We start from the raw sequence: 21,887 nt of genomic DNA on the forward strand, positions 1-21,887 counted from the left end.
GTATGGCAAATACAATATTTTTGTCACTATATAGTTAAAATAATAACATCTGATAAATACTTTGGAGATTTAGTAAAGCTTAATTAAAATCTCGTTTCACCGATAATTAATTTTCCACCGATTCCGTGACGTCAGACACATCCAAATAGAAAGGAGATCAACAAATCCCGGCGTTATTCGGTAAAATTGTTTTTATTTTGCTATGTAGATGGCATTCTTCTAAATTTACAATGATATATAGTTAGAACGTGTTCAGTTTATGACATGGGAGTGTCAAATTATGGCAACATGAATGTTGGTAGATATCAAGTTGAGACATAATCCTTGGAAATGTCATGAAAATGAATTTTGAACTGGAAATAGTACATCAAAAGGCGAAAGATCCTACCTTGTATGTCGTCTGGTCACCTGAGTGTAATTATCCAAGTTGTTTGCTTAATTTATCAAATGTGGAAATGTGATCAAAATAGTGAATATAGTCTGATTATGGTTATAGGAAGGTGCAAGTTCAAGATTTACAATTCTCAAATGGAGTGCAGCTAGGGGAGCAGAGTCTCTCTTCTTCTGTTACTCTGAACAAGTGGATGACCATAGTATATAATATGTTTAACGGTGTGACCGTGTTTGAGGGCGAAGCAAAAAAAATTTGGCATTAGTATCTATATCCAAATCTGGACAAAAACAACCCGAAGTTAGCACGCGGACGGAGCTGTATCAAAGCATCCTAATTTTAGACATTTGATCCGCCTATATATTGAACGCGGGAAATATAACACAAATTAATGTAAACAGTACATTGTGACGTCATATTCAGCGTCGTTATTTAGCAAATTTACAAACATAGCGTTTGAACCACAACAAAAAACATGGCGTAAATCGTGGAGTGATTATATGTGATTAAAGAAAATAAGATTCACAGGCTTTTACGGATTTTATGTGTAACATCTCAGAACGACGTGAACTAGGGTAGACGAGATTCAAAATGGAGAAACCATTGGTACCAAACTTTTCAAGTTCCATAGGTATGGTTTAATTTTTCATTATTTTCCTATATTTTCCTTTTAAACATGTATATACGTGTTACTTATAGGGAGAGCTCCGCTCTCACGGCCCTTCGGGCCTTGACAGGGCTTTGCCCTCTAATATGTATACGATGTGACCGTTGAGATGAGCAAAGACCCATGACATCTTACAACACGACTTTAGGCATTTCATTTAACACGGGAAATATAACGCAGTTGATGTAAACAGTGCATTGTGACGTCATCATTAGCTGCGATATTTTTTTTCTTTCAAACCAATCAATTATCCACAACAAAATGTACGAAGCTATGGGAAAGCGTGTTTGGAATTTAAGATCATTTGTGGTACTTTCCAAACTATTTATTTGTTTTATCTACGGGGTTGTCAATGAAGTATACCGCAGTGACGGCGACATTTTTCTGGAGGCATTATGGGTAGTCCCCATCATTTTTCAGCTGATGAAGAGCAAACCATGTGACTCAATTGCGTAATCATTGGAGCGAGCTCGTCGTGTCGCTTCGCAACGCGAGCTTTGCTCGCTATTATTATATACTTTCAATTTCTTTTTTTCTTTAAAAGTTTGCAGGCGTGTATCACACGATATAGGCCTGGAAACATTCCGGCCCACAAACATTACGTCACAATCAATACACAAGCCGTTACTACGCCGATTATTTTCAAATTTTTCGTGTTTTTCATATTTTACTCAGTTAAACCAATAAAGAAATTGTTAAAAATAAAATTATTGTTAGTTTCTAAATGAAATTGAAAGTATTTACACGACAGTCTTTGCTCTTAATTATTTTTACCACAAGCCCATTGGGCAAGTAAGAGTGCAAAATTTGGTAGCCCAAATAAAATTTTACTAGCCCAAATGCTATGCAAGAATGATTCAACATGATTCGAATTTCAAGTTTGAACATTTTTATTAAGTATTACAATACAAGTTTAAGATGAGAGTTCAAGCCCTCTTTCAACTTCTAATTGTCATTTCAGTCAGATTCTTCGGAATCCTCCAATGTTTTAATTCTTCTAGTTCTTCATCATCACTCTTATCCTAAAAAAGTAAAAACTAGGGTTGTTAACTAATAATCATACATTCTGAACGTCTGATCCGGCCGCTTGTGGTTTTTTACTTTAGGGTAAAATGCTTACACCATTTTCTATTTTCGTGTTCACTTACAGAATGAATTCTGAATTATCCAAGCCGGACACAAACTCGCAATTTGCAATGCTTTCCTTTCTGCACCAGATGCAAAATACGAGACCATCATTGTATTCAAATCAGGGGCAGTTCTTCTGCCAAACATGCTGATCATTTTCTTTGTTGCTTTGTTTCCCGCATACTTCTTATCGCCAACTTTCTCTTCCTCTGTAAGAACTGGTTGTTTCACTGACTTCCTACCAGGAATCGCACTCTAATAGTGGAATCATAATCTCCGCTGGAAATATCTACTGGACCACCGGGCATGCTCATTAATAATTTTTGGTATCCCGATTTTACTAACCATGATCATTGGGCTACCGCTTAATTTCGAAGACTGATATAATAAAAAGGTTATAGACTTTGTATGGGAAAATATGATGACCTCATTTTTTGTCGCGGGCTGACCTCGCAAGCTCGGTCCCTCTACGCGTCAAAAAACTCGGTCGTCATATTTTCCCATAGAAAGTCTATAACCTATAAATATGTTTTACGGTGTGACCCTTAAGATGAGCGAAGGCCCACAACATCTTGTAACACAATTTTTGGCATATAATCCACCTATAAACGTATCAACACTTCGCCACGAGTTACGTTCCTTTGTTGGGTCAGCCAAAGGTCAATCAATGAAATACCAAGTTTTCCTTCTTTACCAAATGTAAGATGTGATTACTGTGGATTTTAGCTGATTTAATTATCAAGCTTTCATACAAGTTTATGGGTTGCACCACCCTGTGGGACGTAACTTGCGCAAAGTGTTGATACATGTATTCATTTAAAGTGGATATTGTGGTCGATGTAAACAGTGCATTGTGACTTCATATTAGCTGCAATGTTTGTTTTGTTTTTTGTTTTGGTTTTCTTTCAAGCAAGCAATTATCCACAACAAAATGTACCAAGGTATAAGAAAGCTTGAATGGAATTTAAAAGCGTTTGTGGTACTTTCCAAACTATTTATTTGTTTTATCTAAGAGGTTGTCCATAAGAATATTGCAGTGACGGTGACATTTTTAGCTCACCTGAGCTGAAAACTCAAGTGAGCTTTTCTGATTGCTTGTTGTCCATCGTCTGTCCATCCATCTGTAAACTTTTCACATTTTTGACATCTTCTCCAGAACCACTGGGCCAATTTCAGCCAAACTTGGCCAAAAGCATCCTTGGGTGAAGGGCTTTCAAGTTGGTTCAAATAAAGGACCATGCCCCTTCAAAGGGGAGATAATCACAAAATTAATTTTTTTTGAAAGTTTTGCATGTACAAATGTATAGGGTAAATCTTTAAAAATCTTCTCAAGAACCACTGGGCCAGAAAAGTTTACATTTACATGAAAACTTCCTGACATAATGCAGATTCAAGTTTGCAAAAATCATGGCTCCTGTGGGTAGGTTGGGGCCACAATGGAGCTCAAAGTTTTACATGTGAATATATAGGAAAAATCTTTGAATATGGGCCAAGGTGAGTGATGTGGCCCATGGACCTCTTGTTCAAGAAGCATTATGTGTTATACTCATCAGTTTTCAGTTTGAAGAGCAAATCACGTTATTCAAATATATAATCATTGGAGTGAGCTTGTTGTGACGCGAGCATCGCTAGATATTACAGTCGGGGTCATCAAAAAATGGTAGCTAACCTGATTGGTCATGAAATTCAATGTTAAATTTTTACCAATCCGGTCATTTCATATTTCATACTTGTAGTTCTTGTGACAAGACCTTTCTTTTGGTACGAGAATTTTGGACCCCATGACTTTCACCATAGGCTTTGACCTACTTTTGGAAAACATTAACCTTGGCTATAACTTTTGAAGGGCTTTCATATTTCACATGTGTATTCCTTGTGACAAGACCTTTCTTTGGTACCAGAATTACATGTACTTTGCTGCCTTATGAGGGCATCAGTCTTGTATACAAACACATCTTATTTTACTTAAAGCTAGAGACATGCGTTATTTTGTTATTTCAAAGTTGCCCAATAGTTATTTCCCTTTATAATCAGTCAGTATTTTAGATACATGTATGTGTATACAATATCTGTACCTACCCAAGCATTCAAGGGAATACAAAATATTCCTTCATTATAGAAGAGTTAATATTTCATAACATGCGTTTTAGAAATGGTACATTTTGAATACTGTGTACAGGGAAATATTCGCCCCCGTTGTATTTTTGTTGCTTTCATCCTCGTTACTGGGCAAATTTAAGAGTGGGCGAAACTGTTTCTTTCACATCTCTCTTTTAACACAACTATGTCTTGGCGCATTTAAAACGGGGTGAAACTGTCTGCAAGTTTAGAGAGGCAAAAAGAAAACGGGGCGAAAATAACCCCGTACACATTATACCATATTCTATTTATTATATTCATGATGATTAATGAAAAGTTGATATATAAAAAGGGAGGTAACTTATGCTACACCATAAAGTAAGATTTTGTTAGGCAAAAAAGTTTGTGAGGTAATGGTTAAATTCACCATGGTTACAACTGTAAATGCTAGCAAGTTTGGACAACTACAAAAACTTAAAGAGGTTCGCACCTGACATTTGGAGTAATGTAAATTTTTGGGAAGTGTATTTATTATTTCTACATTGAAGGAGAAATAGGAAATTAAAAAGAAAAACTAGAGTCGCAATGCTTGTTATTGAGCTATAGTGTTCTAAATATGATTTTATACAAAATTTCGAGTAAATTAATTAGAACTTTTTTAAGAATCGGTGTTCTTTTTGGAAAAATTATATCAACCAAGTTCATAAATTACAACATTTGAACTAGTTCCAAGTCTAAACTACCTGTATCATGAATTATAAAACTGAAATACACGTATAGGGGTATAAAAATAGATGATACATTGGATGAAACAGAAACTGTAATATCATGCAGAATTAGAACTTTTTGATTAGTGAATCCTTCCGCCACAAAATTTTTTCAAATCCTTTAAAGCATTACCTTTTTGACATTTTCAAACTGATTTGACATTATTTTTTTTGCAGGAAATAAACTAAAAGGTTGTGATTGAAAGTGATGTGAAATTGTATGCAGACTAAAATTCATCAACATCAAACCTTTATGCTACTCGCTGATGTGCAGATACATTAAATTCTGGTTAGATTTCCTTTTGTATTATATCAAATAATGTCAAACTTTTATGTTAGAAATTTCTGTGAGATGAAACTTGCCTTCAGTTTTTAGCTCACTTGAGCTGAAAGCTCAAGTGAGCTTTTCTGATCGCCTCTTGTCTGTCTGTCCATCTGTAAACTTTTTACATTTTCAACTTCTTCTCCAGAACCACTTGGCCAATTATAACCAAACTTAGTCAAAAGCATCCTTGGGTGAAAGGCTTTCAAGTCTGTTCAAATGAAGGGCCATGTCCCTTTCAAAGGGGAGATAATCACAAAAATGCAAAAATAGGGTGGGGTCATTTAAAAATCTTCTCAAGAACCACTGGGCCAGAAGAGCTGAAATTTACATGAAAGCTTCCTGACATAGTGCAGATTCAAGCTTGTTCAAATCATGGCCCCCAGGGGTTGGATGGGGCCACAGTAGGGGGTCAAAGTTTTACATAACTAATAAATAGAAAAAATCTTTAACAATTTTCTCCTGAAGAACCATCAGGCTAAAGAAGTTTACTTTTGCACAAAAGCTTCCTGACATAGTGCGGATTGAAGTTTGTAAAAATCATGGTCCCGCGGGGTAAGATGGGGCCACAGTAGGGGATCAAAATTTTATATACAAATATATAGGGAAAATCCTTAAAAATCTTAAAAATCACTGGCCAGGGAAGTTTACTTTTACATGAAAGCTTCATGACATAGTGCAGATTCAATTTTGATGGCCCCCGGGAGTAGGTTAGGGCCATAATAGGGATCAAAGTTTTACGTGTGAATAGGAAAAATCTGGGCGATGTTTTCTGTTGATCATAATAGTATCAGGAGAAATCCATCTTTATGATAAACATGAGCCCATGGAACTTGAAGTGCTTATGTGTGTGTCTGAAAAATGAAAAAAATAGTCTACTTCTTTTTGTAAATTTTACAACTTTTTGACTTGAGTAATGGCAAACTTTTATGTGATATGCATTGAAATAGTGATTTTTGGTTATTTGGGTATATTATAAACTGGATACAAGAATTTTTTATTATGTGGTAATATTTGATGACTTATTCTATTTAGACTAGATGGATATTAGGAAGAGCTACTAGAATCATGAGTGAGACAGCCTCCAAGACTTACCACACAGTGGAGGTTGGGGATTCCACATTTGACATTTTAGAACGATACAGTAATCTCAAACCTATAGGATCTGGTGCTCAGGGAATTGTTTGGTAAGTGACAAATGAAGAAATGTGGAGATGGTGCTTATTTGTTGTTTTAAGTTACAGGCAGAGGGGAGTTGTATGGTAATTCATGAAGAAAGTACAGTTACCCTTTGGTATGTCAAACTTTATTATCTCAAACACCCTGGATATCTCGAAGACTGTTGTTAGTCCTGTCTGTATTCTCTATGTAAAGGATCAATTATACCGTAGATATTTTGAACTGCGATATCTTGAATACCCGGGAAATGCCAAAGTTATTGTCAAGTCCTGTCATAAAATTTTACCACCAGTATGTTGAAGTCGTGAAATCACACTCATGTAAACATCAGACTTACCTGTAACCTCTAGAAATGCCACTGTCTTCGGTGAAGTATAGTGATAACTAGTTAATCTTCACCTGCTACAATGTTTTGAGTAGCTAGTTTTGACATCTTGTAATGGGTGAAGATTTTCATCAATGGTCGATTAATCAATAAATTATTGAACACTAAATAACGCATACAAGCTGATAGATTAAGATAATTAATCAAAATATTCAATTTAAGTGAATACTTTTAGGTCACCTATGATGACCTATTGCCATTGGTCTTCGTGTGTTTTCCATCATGTGCCAACCACGAACAATTGAATATTTTTAACTTCTTGAATCCTACCTACTAGGCCAGTTGTCTTCAAATTTGATATGAAGCATGATAGGGATGAGGTGAACATAAATTGTGGTTTTCGTAATTGTACCCTTGCGACCCCAGTGCCTGGGCTAAAACGGCTAAAATAGCTAAAAATCTTCTTCTCTACTCGTGCAAATCTTCAAGATAAACTGAGTACATGGTTAGGAAGAGCATAAGGCCCTCCACAAAAATCGTGTTTTTCATGATCTCCAGTGCAAGGGGTTCTACCTTAAGCGTGGAACCAAAATTGTTGAATAATGAAAATGTACTTAATCTTAGAAAATCTCTTTACTCCTGCACATCTTCAGATACACAATGCATGGTTAGAAAGAGGAAGAATCCCTCTACCAAAATTGATTTTTTTGTGACATGCATGGCAGGGGTAAAATGTTCATAACTAGTGAAAATGTGCTTATACTTAGAAAATCTTTTTCTCTACTTCTGCACATCTTCAGAGTATAGAAAACTGCATGGTGAGGAAGAGTATTATACACACTACAAAAATTGGAAATCATTGCCCTGATTTCAGAGTTCATGTAGGCCATAGGTTGGGTATTAGTTGGTTGTAAACATAAGTCTTTTTTCCATGGGGTCATAATTCTGTGGAATCATAATTACAGTTAAATCTGCAGGTACAAATTTAAGCGGATTCATTTACATGCTAAAAATGATAAAATGGTGGTTTTTTTTTTTAAAAATATTGAATTTATTTCATAATGCTTTACTAATGAAAAATTCATCAGTTACATTATTTAATCAGTCTAAGATCTACTCATGGGGAGTTGTAAATGTCGATTATCGTACTGGTTTGCACACTGACTAGCATACTGTAATCTTGCATTGAATAATCATTTTAATGATAACTTGTTAGTAATAATTTCTTGTATTTTTAAATCAGGTATTGATCTATAAAATCAATTACAAGCCCAAACACAAAAGGGGATTATATCTGTTAGCAAAATTACATGTAGGTCATTTGACACGTATGTCGTCTAGCACGTGCTGTTATCTCGAGTGGACAAACTATGATGTTTTTGAACCTAGAAAACACAGAATAAATGTTCAAATTATAATTTTAATCAATGAAATTACATGTATCTTGTAACACCCATTTTGATAATATTATCAGTCACACTCGGATATATACACATACATGGATAATAATATACAAATACAGTAGGATTTCCTCATTTATTTTTATCACATTACATGTCTTAAATGCACCTTAACTCTGTTGAGACAAATTTCCGTGGAAAATTTGTGATTGTGTACATAGTGTAAATTAATCCCATGCAGAAAAAACTACGTCTACAGTATATTGAAAATACATTACAATTTTGAAAGTCTACTTCTCTTCTCATGGACATTTAGCAGGCAAACTATTTCCATGAGTACCACTATAATAAACACTTAGCCCTCTACCAACATTCTGAAAATGATGGCCCCCCTTGGCACATGGTTCAGGCTCAAGAACAGGGCTAAGTTAGTCATACATTGAAAATACATTACACCTTTGAAAAAAGTGGCAGTTTGGGATGGGACCAAATATTCATAGCTTGAGAAACTCATGATATTCGGGTGACTGTTAAGGCCCCTGGGCATCTTATTAAAAACTTAACAAGTTAGACTTCTTATAAAAGTGTCAATGATAATGAATTTTTATCAATCTCAGTCATTATGTCAAATGAGTAATATAATGAAGGATCTGCCAATCCAGGAGGTAGTGAAATCTTCTGTTGAAGAAGTTCATGGTGTGAATATTAATCCTGTGTCGATAGATGAGCAATCTTATGAAGGATCTGGTCAACATTGGGGATAGTTAGATCATCTTCAGGCATTAAATGTAAACTTAATTCAGTTGAGATCAGTGCCGTTAAATTGAAGTAGAAAAGGGTGTTTTAATACAAATTGCAGAAAATTATGAAAGTAAACCTAATTTAACACTTCCTTCACACGCATGTCTTGTATGGGGGTAATTTCATTACTAATTACTGGAGTTTACCAAATTCTATCTCTGTTCAAGATATGATTATGAAAACGATAATTTCCCTACATTATTAATATGAGTATGTATAAATTACATTGCCAATCAAGAAAAAAGGATGGGGTCATATTCACGACAATTTATTTTCAGTTCAGGCTTCTTAGATTTTGATTTCAACCATAGTTTTCTCAAACTACCAATATCTGGAAATAGATTTGACAGTCCCTAGATCTTCATTGTAAAGAAGTTTAACTCTATTGATATCTGGTACTTGTGGAAATATTAAGTTTGTGAAAGAATTTGGAGAACAGAAAATTGCTTGCCAGTCAGTGAGAAGTCTTGAATGATGAAGGATGTTTCTAGCAAGAGTATACCAATATTTATGAGTTGAATCCATCCCTGACTACTATTAATGATAATGAAATGGCATGCATGCTTCATTTTAAGACAGTAAATGAGTTACAGGTTTTGACTCACTCAATATTAAGGTTTCATGAGTTGTAACATACTTTGTGTCTGTCATGATCTATGTACAGCTTGGTACCCTGACACAAGGCAGGTTATATGCCTTATTCAAGGACACAGTAAGTAACATTGGGTGGCAAGACTAAGATTTGCATTTCTAATCTGTAGGATGAGAGCCAGCTCATTAGACTACCACATTAACTTTAGCATGTCTTATCTTGGACTAGACAATGTGATTAGTAAAAAAAATTGTTTCAAAAGTTTGGTGAAGTATGATGTGTGAAGCATCTTGTATACTCTTGCCTAAAAAGTCCTCAGTCATTCAAAACTTCTTAATGACTGGCAAACAATTCTTGGGTCTCCAATTCCTGTTACATCTCTCTCCGTATAATCTTGCCAGCACTAGAACATTTTGAATGTAGTTCCTCTATTCCAAGCTTGTTTCTTGTGTATTTATTGTAATAAATAGCATTATATCATATATTTCCTGTCATGACTTGAATGCAGCTAAGTATAAACAGAAGTAACATGTTTTCTTCAGATTCATTGTATAGTCAGAGGAATTGAAATTTTAAGTAGATTGTTATTTTTGTTGGAAATGTCAGTTATAAAAATCACAACAAAGATTAGGCACTTACAACTTTGGTCACAAATTCTCGATCAGGAAGCAGGAAAATGGCTTTTAATGGTACAAGTCGCTTTGGGAAGAAAGGGAACAAAATTCCAATTCATATGTTCATGATTTGACAAGATACGTATCTGCATGTCTGGGAATCTAATATATGTCATCCTAGCGTGTTTCTATTTTCGAGTGATGTGACAAGCAGTTGTCTAATCATTTGAATAACTTGAATTAATGGGGAAGGCAACCCAAAATTTTTTTTTACATGATAAATGATAGGATTGATTATTTGATAAAAATTTGTCATACTTTTCTGTTGATATACGGCCTAGATAAGCTTCAGCACTAATTTGAAAACGTTAAAAATTGAAATTCCTACTACCGGTATATATAGAGGCTGCCATGACGTGGAACTCATTTGTATTCAAGACCACAAAAATCAATAATTTGGACGTCACACCGTCTGTTCTGGTTTTGATGAGATTCTAAGATCATCAAAGATGTGCATGTGGTAGTTTTTTCTCTCAAATAAATAGGTTGATGCCTTCCTGTCAAACAATTAGTTACACTAATGCGAAGGAGAGATGTGAAAAAAGTTTTTTTCCCGAAATTCCTGACCCAACCAAGTGATCTGAAAAGAAAAGATTATGTAAACTGGATCCATCATTTGCGTAATGACAAGTTGAGGTTCGAGACATTTGTATGAAAAAATGTGTGCCGTCTGCCTGGTCTGCGACTTGACTGAACATCTTCTTTTTAGCTCACCTGAGCTGAAAGCTCAAGTAAGCTTTCTGATCGCCTGTTGTCCATCTGTCTGTAAACTTTTTACATTTTCGGCTTCTTCTCCAGAACTACTGGGCCAATTTCAACCAAACTTGGCCAAAAGCATCCTTGGGTGAAGGGCTTTCAAGTTTGTTCTAATGAAGGGCCATGTCCCTTTCAAAGAGGAGATAATCACAAAAATGCAAAAATAGGGTGGGGTCATTTAAAAATCTTCTTCTCAAGAACCACTGGGTCAGAAGAGCTGAAATTTACATGAACGCTCCCTGACATAGTGCAGATTCAAGTTTGTTAAAATCATGGCCCCCGGGGGTTGGATGGGGCCACAATAGGGGATCAAAGTTTTACATACAAATATACAGGAAAAATCTTTAAAAATCTTCTTCTCAAGAACCACTGGGCCAGAAGAGCTGAAATTTACATGAAAGCTTCCTGACATAGTGTAGATTCATATTTGATAAAATCATGACCCCTGGGGGTAGGATGGGGCTGTTACACCCCAAATTGGAGAGAGAGAGAGAATCATTTTGCCTTTTATTGTAGGGTCATTCTGCTAATCATGGGGTTGTTAGGTCTTGTACACAGCAGATTATATTTGCACCAGTTAGCCACTGTTTGGATACTCTTCTGCCGTTTTGACACTCTTGAAAACCTTGAAAAACACCCATCCTTCCTCTTTATTTTTCAATTTTTGATTGTTTAACTCTTGCGCTTTCTCTCTCTCTCTCTCTCTCTCTCTCATGAAACCATTTCAGCTCAATCGGTTCGTAAACACCAGAGTGAGTCGAAAATAGTTCGCTATTATTACAGCTCACGGTGCTTTGATCTCGCGATCAAGAGATTTCATGTTACGGGAAGCATATGCCAGGAACACATGTAACCCACACACCAGAGATATTGCAGAGTTGCTGAAAATTGTGCACAGCTCCCGGTGCTTTAAGATCTCATTCCAGAATTCTCATTTTTGGGGACGCATGTCAGAGAGTTACTTGTAAGGCCACAGTTTTTTAATTTATTGGTTTACGGATTTTAAAAATAAAATTTAGAGTCGGTCGGGAGGAAAAAAATAAAAATAAAATAAACATTTTTAATATCTATCGTTGTTTTATTTTCAATAAATCATTAACATTATTTCGTGAGTACAAATAAACAAAACATGTATTTTAAAAATATTAGATAGAAAATTCTTCAGAGTGACTATGTAAACAGATATGGCCACGCATGATGACAGTAACGACACCTATATCGTTCTTGTCGATGAAACAGATGCCAGATGGCATTTCATCACCAAAAAAAAGGATTTGATAGAAATAAATATTTCTCATACAATTTGCAGTATTCTTGCTGCTAACATAACACAAAATGCAGTGTTATTTGGGTGTTTAAAGATGAGAGGAAGGTACAGTTGTTAATGTTAGCGACTTTACTAGATAGGATGTTCTATCGTTAAAGTGATAATGTCCTACGGACCCGGTTTGAGTGTGGTGAGGGCCTGTACCGAGACACAGATTATTCTAACTAGTGACTTTATACCACAGCAGTACATGTCATAATAAATGTATTTGAATGCATGTACGTGCATCTCTGTCGTCAAAAATCCTAACAGGGAACAGTGTGAGAAATTGTTAGATGCTTTTGATATTATAATGAACGCCTGTAAAAAAAAATATGACCAGATAAAACTCAGAAAGGTATGCATATTTCTCGTAAATTAGTATACCTTGTGTAGTTATGGAAAGAATTTGAGTATCAAATAAAAATGAAAAACAAGAAACATTTCTTTCAAAAAGATGGTAGATAATTCCATGGGCATGTCTATGTGGGGAAAATGGGGTTAAAATTATTTCATAGGGGTATAAACATTCTGAAATTAAAAATGAAATTACTACATACAATTGTAATAGTGCTTATATTATTATTTTTTTCTTAATGTTTACAATTTGTAAATGTAAAATCTTCATTGAGCATATACAGCAAAATTACTGAACAACATTATATAAATACTGGATACTTTACAACATCAAAGAGATATAACCTTATACATTCTTGGCTTATGTTTTACCAAAGTGTAACATAGATACATGTATGTAGTTATACACTGAATTTGAAATTGCATTTTTTTTTCAAAATTCATAATGTACTGGTTTTTAAAAATACGGAATAAAATATTTCGCAAAACGAATAGTGATTACCAAATACAAATCAATGGGTTTGCGTTTCACGATTTTCTATTCGTAAAGTTGAAAATGCATTTTATTTTTATTTTCGACATGTTGGGTAGAATTGGCGGAATTAAAAAAAAGCAGAAATTTGCATTTTATTTTTTTCCAATTCCCCAGAAATTAGGGTCGGCAGATCCGTAAACCAAGAAATAAATAACTGTGGCCTAGCTAATCTACATACAAAATTTCAGCCCAATAGTTTGAATAGGTCAATAAACAAACAGACCAAGTGAAACCTATGTACCCCCCTTCCCCCATATAAGAGGGGGTACAATAAAATAACTTCGGTGTAATCTATCCTAAAAACATCAATAAAATATTGACGAGTGACGATTTAGGACGGGCGACGATTTGGGGTGTAATATAGTACATCCCAAATCGTCGCCCCTAATGATAGTGTAATCTTGTCCCAAATTGACGCCGGGCAACGATTTGGGATGCCGGGCAACAATTTGGGATGGGGCAGCGATTTAGGGTGTAACGCCCCGGGGCCACAATAGGGGATCAAAGTTTTACATAGAAATATATTGGGAAATTCTTTAAAAATCTCCTTCTCAAGAACCACTGGACTAGGAAAGTACAAATTTACATGAAAGCTTCCAGACATAGTGTAGATTCAAGTTTGATAAAATCATGGCCTCCAGGGGTAGGATGGGGCCACAATAGGGGATCAAATTTTAATATACAAATATTTTGGGAAAATCATTAAAAATCTTCTTCTGAAGAATCACAGAGCCAGAAAAGTTTACATTTACATGAAAGCTTCCTGACATAGTGCAAATTCAAGTTTGTTAAAATCATGGCCCCCAGAGGTAGGATGGGGCCACAATAGGGGATCAATGTTTTACATACTATTATATAGAGAAAATCTTTAGACGGGTGAGCAATACGACCCATGGGCCTCTTGTATAATTAATTTTGTGGAATAATAGCTTGAATATCTTCAAAAAGATTTTAATTAGCTTGATTGTCTTTAGAAAATGTAAATCTGTTAATCAGTGTATTATACTAGTACATAATGTTGTATTTTTGAATTTTTATTTTGCAGTGCTGCCTATGATTCAGTGACCGGCCAGAATGTGGCCATCAAAAAACTCAGCCGTCCTTTTCAAAATGTCACTCATGCTAAACGAGCATATAGGGAATTTGTATTAATGAAGTTAGTCAACCATAAAAATGTGAGTATCTTCGATTTTTCAAAGTTTGATTTTACATTAGTACACATATCAGGTTGTGGAAGAAATTAACATTTTTGGATGTTTTTTTTTTTTTTTTTTTTTTTTTTTTACAGATTATAGGGTTATTAAATGCATTCACACCACAGAAGTCTATGGAAGAGTTTCAAGATGTGTAAGTGTAACCTTTTGCACCATTTCCTTTATTATGATCTTGAGAGTAGTGACAACACATTTTAAATAAGAAACTTGATAGCTATAATTTGTTTTCATGGGAAAACAAACTCCTAGAATTTGATTGTGCTTTCAGAGGAATTTATGTAATTTGCAATGAAACCTACATGTAGTTTTAATGGAGTTCTTTTTATGAGATCTTAGAGGAGTTTATGTTTCTCAAGAGTGTTGTAATTCGTGATCATGATTGAAATGAAATGAAAAAATGGGAAAGCAGTGTTACAATTATGTTTAACAGATACCTAGTAATGGAATTAATGGATGCTAATTTGTGCCAAGTCATCAACATGGATTTAGATCATGAGAGGATGTCTTATTTGTTGTATCAAATGTTGTGTGGAATTAAGCATCTGCATTCAGCAGGAATCATTCATAGGGTGAGTAATGTGTGCAACATCATTCACATGCATTGTATAATCTATCAAGCCTAACTGGCAAAAAGTGCAAATTAAATTCTTGTGGAATTCTAATATTTTTTTTTATGTTTGCATGTGCGTGTGTGTGAGTGTATGTGAAAGAGAGATCATGGAAATAAGCAGATAGCAGAGACACTCAATATGTGTGTTTCAAAATTTGCCCCAATTATTTCTGTTTGAAGTACTAACGTACTTGGTAAGATGCAAAGGAATTAATTTATAAGTCCCCTACTAACAAAGTCGAAGGGGAATTGGGTTTGCACTCCGTCCGTCCGTCTGTCTGTCAGTCCTGCAAATCAGTTTTACGGACTTTTTAGCTCACCTGAGCCAAAGGCTCAAGTGAGCTTTTCTGATCAAAATTTGTCTGTTGTCTATTGGTGTCGTCGTCGGTGTCGTAAACTTTTCACATTTTCATCTTTTTCTCTAGAACCACGGGGTCAATTTCAACCAACCTTCGCCAAAAATATCCTTGGTTGAAGGGCTTTCTAGTTTGTTCAAATGAGAGGCCATGCCCTCTTCAAAGGGGAGATAATCACAAAAATGCAAAATTAAGAATCTTCACAAGAACTACCGGGCCAGAGGAGCTGACATTTTCATGAAAGCTTCCTGACATAGTGCAGATTCAAGTTTGTTCAAATCATGGCCCCCAGAGGTAGGTTAGGGCCAAAACAGGGGATCAAATTTTACATAGAATTATATAGGGAAAATCTTTAAAAATCTTCTCAAGAATCAATGAGCCAGAAGAGCTGAGATTTATCTGAAAGCTTCCTGACATAGTGCAGATTCAAATTTGTTCTAATCATGGCCCCCAGGGGGTGGGTTGGGGCCACAATAGGGAATCAAAGTTTTACATAGAAATATATAGGGAAAATCTTTAAAATCTTCCTCTCAAGATCCACTGAGCCAGAAGACCTAAGATTTACATGAAAGCTTCCTACCATATTGCAGATTCAAGTTTCTTCAAATCATGGCCCCCAGAGGTAGGTTGGGGCCACAATAGGGGATCAAAGTTTTACATAGAAATATACAAGGAAAATCTTTAAAAATCTTCTCAAGAAACACTGAGCCAGAAGAGCTAAGATTTACATGAAAGCTTCCTGACATAGTGCAGATTCATGTTTGTTCAAATCATGGTTCCCAGGGTAGGTTGGGGCCACAATAGGGGATCAAAGTTTTACATAGAAATATACAGGGGAAATCTTTAGAAATCTTCTCAAGAACCATTGAGCCAGAAGAGCTAAGATTTACATGAAAGCTTTCTGAAATAGTGCTGATTCAAGTTTGTTCAAATCATGGCCACCAGGGGTAAGTTGGGGCCACAATAAGGGATGAAAGTTTTACATAGAAATATATATAGGGAAAATCTTCTCAAGAACCATTGGGGCAAAGAAGTTGACATTTACATAAAATCTTTCTGACAAAGTGCAAGTTTAAGTTTGTAAAAATCATGGCCTCCAGGGGTAGGTTGGGGCCACAATAGGGACTAAGGTTTTACATGCAAACATATATGGAAAGTCTTCAGATATGGGCCAAGGTGACTCAGGTGAGCGATGTGGCCCATGGGCCTCTTGTTTTTTATATGCTTGCAGATATTCATTTGATATTTGGTACATTGCTTTGCCATAACAAATTACAGATCAAGTTCGAATTTCGTCTCGGTCCGTTGATTTTTGTCCCCCACCGCAATGCGGAAGGGGATATAGAAATATCGGTGTCCGTCCGTCCGTCTGTCCCACTTCACATTGTGGACGCAACTCCTCAGAAACCGCTCAACAGATTTTGTTCATATTAAGTAGGATTGTTAGTCACCATGGGCGACTTCGGTTCATACTCGAGTTAGTAAGGTAACTATTCCAATGTTCTTTCATACTCCCTTGTATAATACTCCAACCAATCACATCCATTGTTTGAAAACTGACACATGCGCAGTATTATTCCAAGACCGACATATTGCTACCACACTAACCCTCATAGAAGGCAGGGTTAGTTGAGTAGATTTCAAATGTCACAATACGTCATATAAGAGTTGAAACTCTCTCTGTTTGGTTGCAACTCGGGTAGCCCAGGTTCGTACATGGGTATGAACCGAAGTCGCCCCATGTGTAGTTGATCATATTTTGCTGCCATTTTGATTCGACAATTTTTACAGGAGTTATGGGACTTTGTTGAATTTGTACATGCTACACTATAGGAACACTTTGTGGATGCAACTCCTCAGAAACTGCTCAATTGATTTTGTTCATAATTTGTAGGATTGTTGGTCACCATGTGTAGTTGATCATATTATGCCATCATTGTGATTCGACAATTTTGACAGGAGTTATGGGACTTAGTTGAATTTGTACATGGTACACTATCGGTACATTTTTTGGACGCAAGTCCTCCAAAACCGCTCACCGGATTTTGTTCATATTATTGATTTGTAGGATTGTTAGTCACCATGTGTAGTTGATCATATTATGCCGCTATTTTGATTCGACAATTTTTACAGGAGTTATGGGACTGTTGAATTTGTACATGCTACACTATAGGAACACTGTGGACACAAGTCCTCAGAAACCGCTCAATGGATTTTGTTCATATTTTGTGGGTTTGTTAGTCACCATGTGTAGTTAATCATATTGTGCCACCATTTTGATTCGACAAATTTTATAGGAGTTATGGGACTTGTTGAATTTGTACATAGTACACGAAAGGAACACTTTGTGGACACAACTCCGACAAAACTGCTCACCGAATTTCATTCAAATTTTGTAGGATTGTTAGTGACCATATGTAGTTGATCATATTGCACCGTCATTTTGATTCAACAAATATTTACTGGAGTTATGAAACTTTGTTGAATTTGTACATGCTACGCTATAGAAACACTTTGTGGACGCAACTCCTCCGAAACCGCTCAACGGATTCTGTTCAAATTTTGTAGGATTGTTAGTCACCATATGTAGTTGATCATAATGCGCCATCATTTTGATTTGACAAATTTTACAGGAGTTAAGGGACTTTTGTGCTTCAACTTTTTTTGCGGCGGTGGGGGACATGGCTATGTGTAGCAATCTTGTTCATTAAGTTATGGCCCTTGAACTTAGAAAAATAGCATGAATTGTTAGTTTACATCCAAGTCTCTTATATCTGTAGATAAGAGTACTACACTCATTAAAACTTCTAGCATAGTAATACAACAATATAGCTAAATTATTCATGATCACCTCCCTTTTACCATAACCAACATAATGAACTTTGAATAATGTTGTGGTACAGTAATTTTTGCAACCAGTAGGGGACTATGTATTGCCATGCAATACTCTCAGAATGCTTGTTTTTTATGTGCTTGCAGATATTCATTTGATATTTGATACATTGCTTTGCCATAACAAATTACAGATCAAGTTTGAATTTCGTCTGGGTCCGTTGATTTTTCACTAAATTATGGCCCTTGGACTTAGAAAAACAACATGAATTATCAGTTTTCCGGATTTTTTTTTTATGTGGTTGCAGATATTTATTTGATATTTGGTACATTGCTTTGCCATAAGTTACAGATCAAGTTCAAATTTCGTCTGGGTCTGTTGATTTTACACAAAGTTATGGCCCTTGGACTTAAAAAAATAGCATGAATTATTAGTTTTCCAGACTTTTTTCTTGATATACTTATGGCCCTTGGACTTAGAAAAATAACATGAATTGTCAGTTTTTGTTGTTGTGCTTACAGATATTCATTTGATATTCAGTAAATCATGATGATTGTTTTGCCATAACAAGTTACAGATCAATTTTGAAGTTTTCCTGGTCTAGTCTTTGTACCTGAATAGTAGTTGATTTCCAACCATTCTTATTCTGGTTTCCCAATCTTCCCTTTTACCATAACCTTAGTCTCATAATGAATTTTGAATATTGTTGTGGTCCAATGATCTTTGCCTCTTGTAGGGGACTATGTATTGCTATGCAATACTTTCAGAATGTTTGTTCACATGGTGGGACAAATGATCTATCACTACAGATGGTTAGGTATTCTGTGGTTTACAACTTGCAAGGGGTTTTGTCATATTTAGAATTTGGGTGAAACATAAGACCAAGTAAGCTTATCAGTTACAAAGTATAAACTAGCTCATATTGTATGTATTTCATTGCTATAAAGCCTCCCAATGTGTCATACATGTAGCAACATATTGGGTTCAAAGTGGTATATTTTCTTGTTTGTTGAGTATTACATTAGTTTTTCTTAAGTTTCTTACAAGATAGTAAATGTCCTCTTTTGAAATATTCATGATCACGTGACATCACAAGATGAATTTAAAAAGTAAATCGCGCATATATCAAATGCATGCTTATTGTGATCCTCTATGAGAGGAAAATAGCGAAAATTGTGTTGCCTATAAAGAACTGTTTTTCGCTGGCCCTTGAGGTTCGTTCTTTTATTGTATATGAATTTTGTGATAGATATTTGTATCCACCACATCTTTTGCATCTTATCACAGGAGTTTGAGAAAGGGAAATAACTCAGAAATAACATCTACAGCTATACTCTTATTTTTGGCAGGATCTAAAGCCAAGCAATATTGTTGTCAAGTCCGACTGTACATTGAAAATTCTTGACTTTGGCTTGGCCCGAACACAAGGCACAGGTTTCATGATGACACCTTATGTAGTAACAAGATACTACAGGGCTCCAGAGGTCATCTTAGGAATGGGATATACAGACAATGGTAAGGCTTTTCTCAGGTCTCTCTGTCATTGGAAGTAATTCTATAAAGTTCTATAATTCCATTATTTTCCCTTTTTTATATTATTTTTTTTTGGTTTTGAATTTTCAACTACATTCCTTTACAACAATTGTGCAAGTTGAAGCCTTAAAATCATAACCATCACAATTTATGCAATGTGCATATTTGTTTCAAAATGTTGTTGAGAATTCCCATTAGATTGTTTTTTAATTTTCTGTATTTAAAAGGTTTCATTTATTTTGTGTTACAGTGGACATTTGGAGTGTGGGTTGTATCATGGCAGAACTTATCAGAGGGGCAGTCATGTTTCCTGGTAGTGATCATATCCTTACCTATACATGTATATTGCCATTAGGAAATGATACATATTTTTAGAGAACGTCTTAGAAATGAAAGTCTTTTGTCATGAAGAATGTTATAAGGGTGTCAATAACAAAATTAAGACTCCAGTTGTTAAATTTTAATTTCACATTTTGATGAATGTTGGTATAAAATATTTCTTGACAGTGATGTAGATATTGATCAATGGAATAAGATAATAGAACAACTAGGAACTCCTTCCAGAGAATTCATGCAAAGGCTGCAACCAACAGTGCGTAATTATGTGGAGAATCGCCCCCGTTATGCTGGATATAGCTTTGAGAGACTATTCCCTGATGTCATTTTCCCCCAGGACAGTCAGGAACATGCTGGTCTGAGAGCCAGTATGGCTCGTGATTTGTTGTCAAAAATGTTAGTGATAGATCCTGAAAAGAGAATAACCACCACCGAGGCACTGCAACATCCCTACATTAATGTTTGGTATGACGAGCAGGAGGTCAATGGCGTAAGTTCAATAATACAGGCAAGGATGAAAAGAGTTTATGACTTAGTGATTGTCAATATTCTTAAGGAAGTATAACACATCTATCAAAATTGTTGTGAATGAAATTGTAGGATTTGTGTCGTGTTGGGAATTTCAGATTTTGTCTCGTATTTAAAAAAAACAACAATAAAAAACAATAAAGCCTTAATCCACTGAGGTAACCAAACAGGTGAAGAATTTTAAAAGGACAAAGAATATGTTTCTGATATTATTTTTGCATCATTCTTGTATTTATGTTAAATTTTGTGACGATGTGTTATACCTCCTTTATTATAGATAATGTTAAATTGACTTGTTCTGATTCTAACACTTGCACATAATTAATCTGTAAATACATTGTGTTGAAACAAAAACTATATAGAAGATGTATAACAAAGACAAACTATTGATGCAAACATCCTTGACTAAAAGACATTCAGATTTGTTCAAATGAAGGACTACACCCCCTACGATGGGGAAATAATAAAGAAATAGATTGGGTTGTTTAATGAATGTTCTTGTCCAGAACTACAGAACTAGAAAGCCCATGACTTGTATTAAAACTTACCATATACTTAAGATTCAAGTTTGTTCAAACTATGGGTTCCAATACCAGGAGGGGACCACAATGGGGGTTAACTGTTTTATGTAGGAATATTTAAGAAAATTGAATTTATATAGATATACAAGAAGGTTAAAAAATTTTCTTACTGTAACCTTCATGCCCACAATAGAAGTTCCAAGTTTTCCATAAATATATGTAGGGAAATTCTTCAAAGGTCCTCAAGAATAAAATGGGTACAATTTGTTTGGTTGAATTTGATATGCAAGCATCCTCATTTAGCGTAGGTTCAGCTTTGTTTCCCAATGCCCCATGGACTATGGCGAGGCCACAATAGGAATTCAGAATATTGGAATATCTTCTGAAGAACACCAAGTGTACAATTTAGCGAATAAATGTGCAAGCATCCTTATGTATGTTAAAATTTGGGGCCAGTGCGAAGCCTTAAATAGAGGGTTTAAGTTTTACATGATAATGTATGAAAAACATTTGTCAAATTCTTCTCAAGAACATGGGTAATGATTTACTGAATATGCAAGTATCTTAATTCAGTGTGAATTCAAGTTAGGAAGTTCAAACCATGTTCTCGAGGCCCTGGACAGTTCCATGATACAGCTTTAGTATGTAGGATTTTTCAAAAAAATCTGTATTTAAAG

At 35.3% G+C, this 21,887-nt stretch overlaps 1 protein-coding gene across 9 annotated transcripts in view; it reads left to right on the forward strand.

The window, feature by feature from the left end:
• The first annotated feature begins 43 nt into the window (after positions 1 to 43).
• Positions 44 to 21,887, forward strand: part of LOC130053931 (stress-activated protein kinase JNK-like) — a 31,351-nt gene continuing 9,507 nt past the window's right edge. For 4 of the 9 annotated variants that reach the window (XM_056161702.1, XM_056161697.1, XM_056161703.1 and 1 more), the window contains exons 1-9: positions 44 to 180; positions 5,210 to 5,321; positions 6,390 to 6,541; positions 14,325 to 14,454; positions 14,568 to 14,626; positions 14,924 to 15,062; positions 19,642 to 19,807; positions 20,076 to 20,147; positions 20,341 to 20,669. In XM_056161702.1, coding sequence (XP_056017677.1) covers positions 6,423 to 6,541; positions 14,325 to 14,454; positions 14,568 to 14,626; positions 14,924 to 15,062; positions 19,642 to 19,807; positions 20,076 to 20,147; positions 20,341 to 20,669 — 1,014 coding nt within the window. In that variant the 5' untranslated portion in view covers positions 44 to 180; positions 5,210 to 5,321; positions 6,390 to 6,422. Of the gene's footprint in view, positions 1,023 to 5,209; positions 5,322 to 6,389; positions 6,542 to 14,324; positions 14,455 to 14,567; positions 14,627 to 14,923; positions 15,063 to 19,641; positions 19,808 to 20,075; positions 20,148 to 20,340; positions 20,670 to 21,887 lie in introns of all 9 variants that reach the window. The other 5 variants (XM_056161699.1, XM_056161704.1, XM_056161701.1 and 2 more) reach the window with 3 other exon arrangements.

Source organism: Ostrea edulis, chromosome 4 (assembly GCF_947568905.1).
Source record: "Ostrea edulis chromosome 4, xbOstEdul1.1, whole genome shotgun sequence".
Lineage (NCBI taxonomy): Eukaryota > Metazoa > Mollusca > Bivalvia > Ostreida > Ostreidae > Ostrea > Ostrea edulis.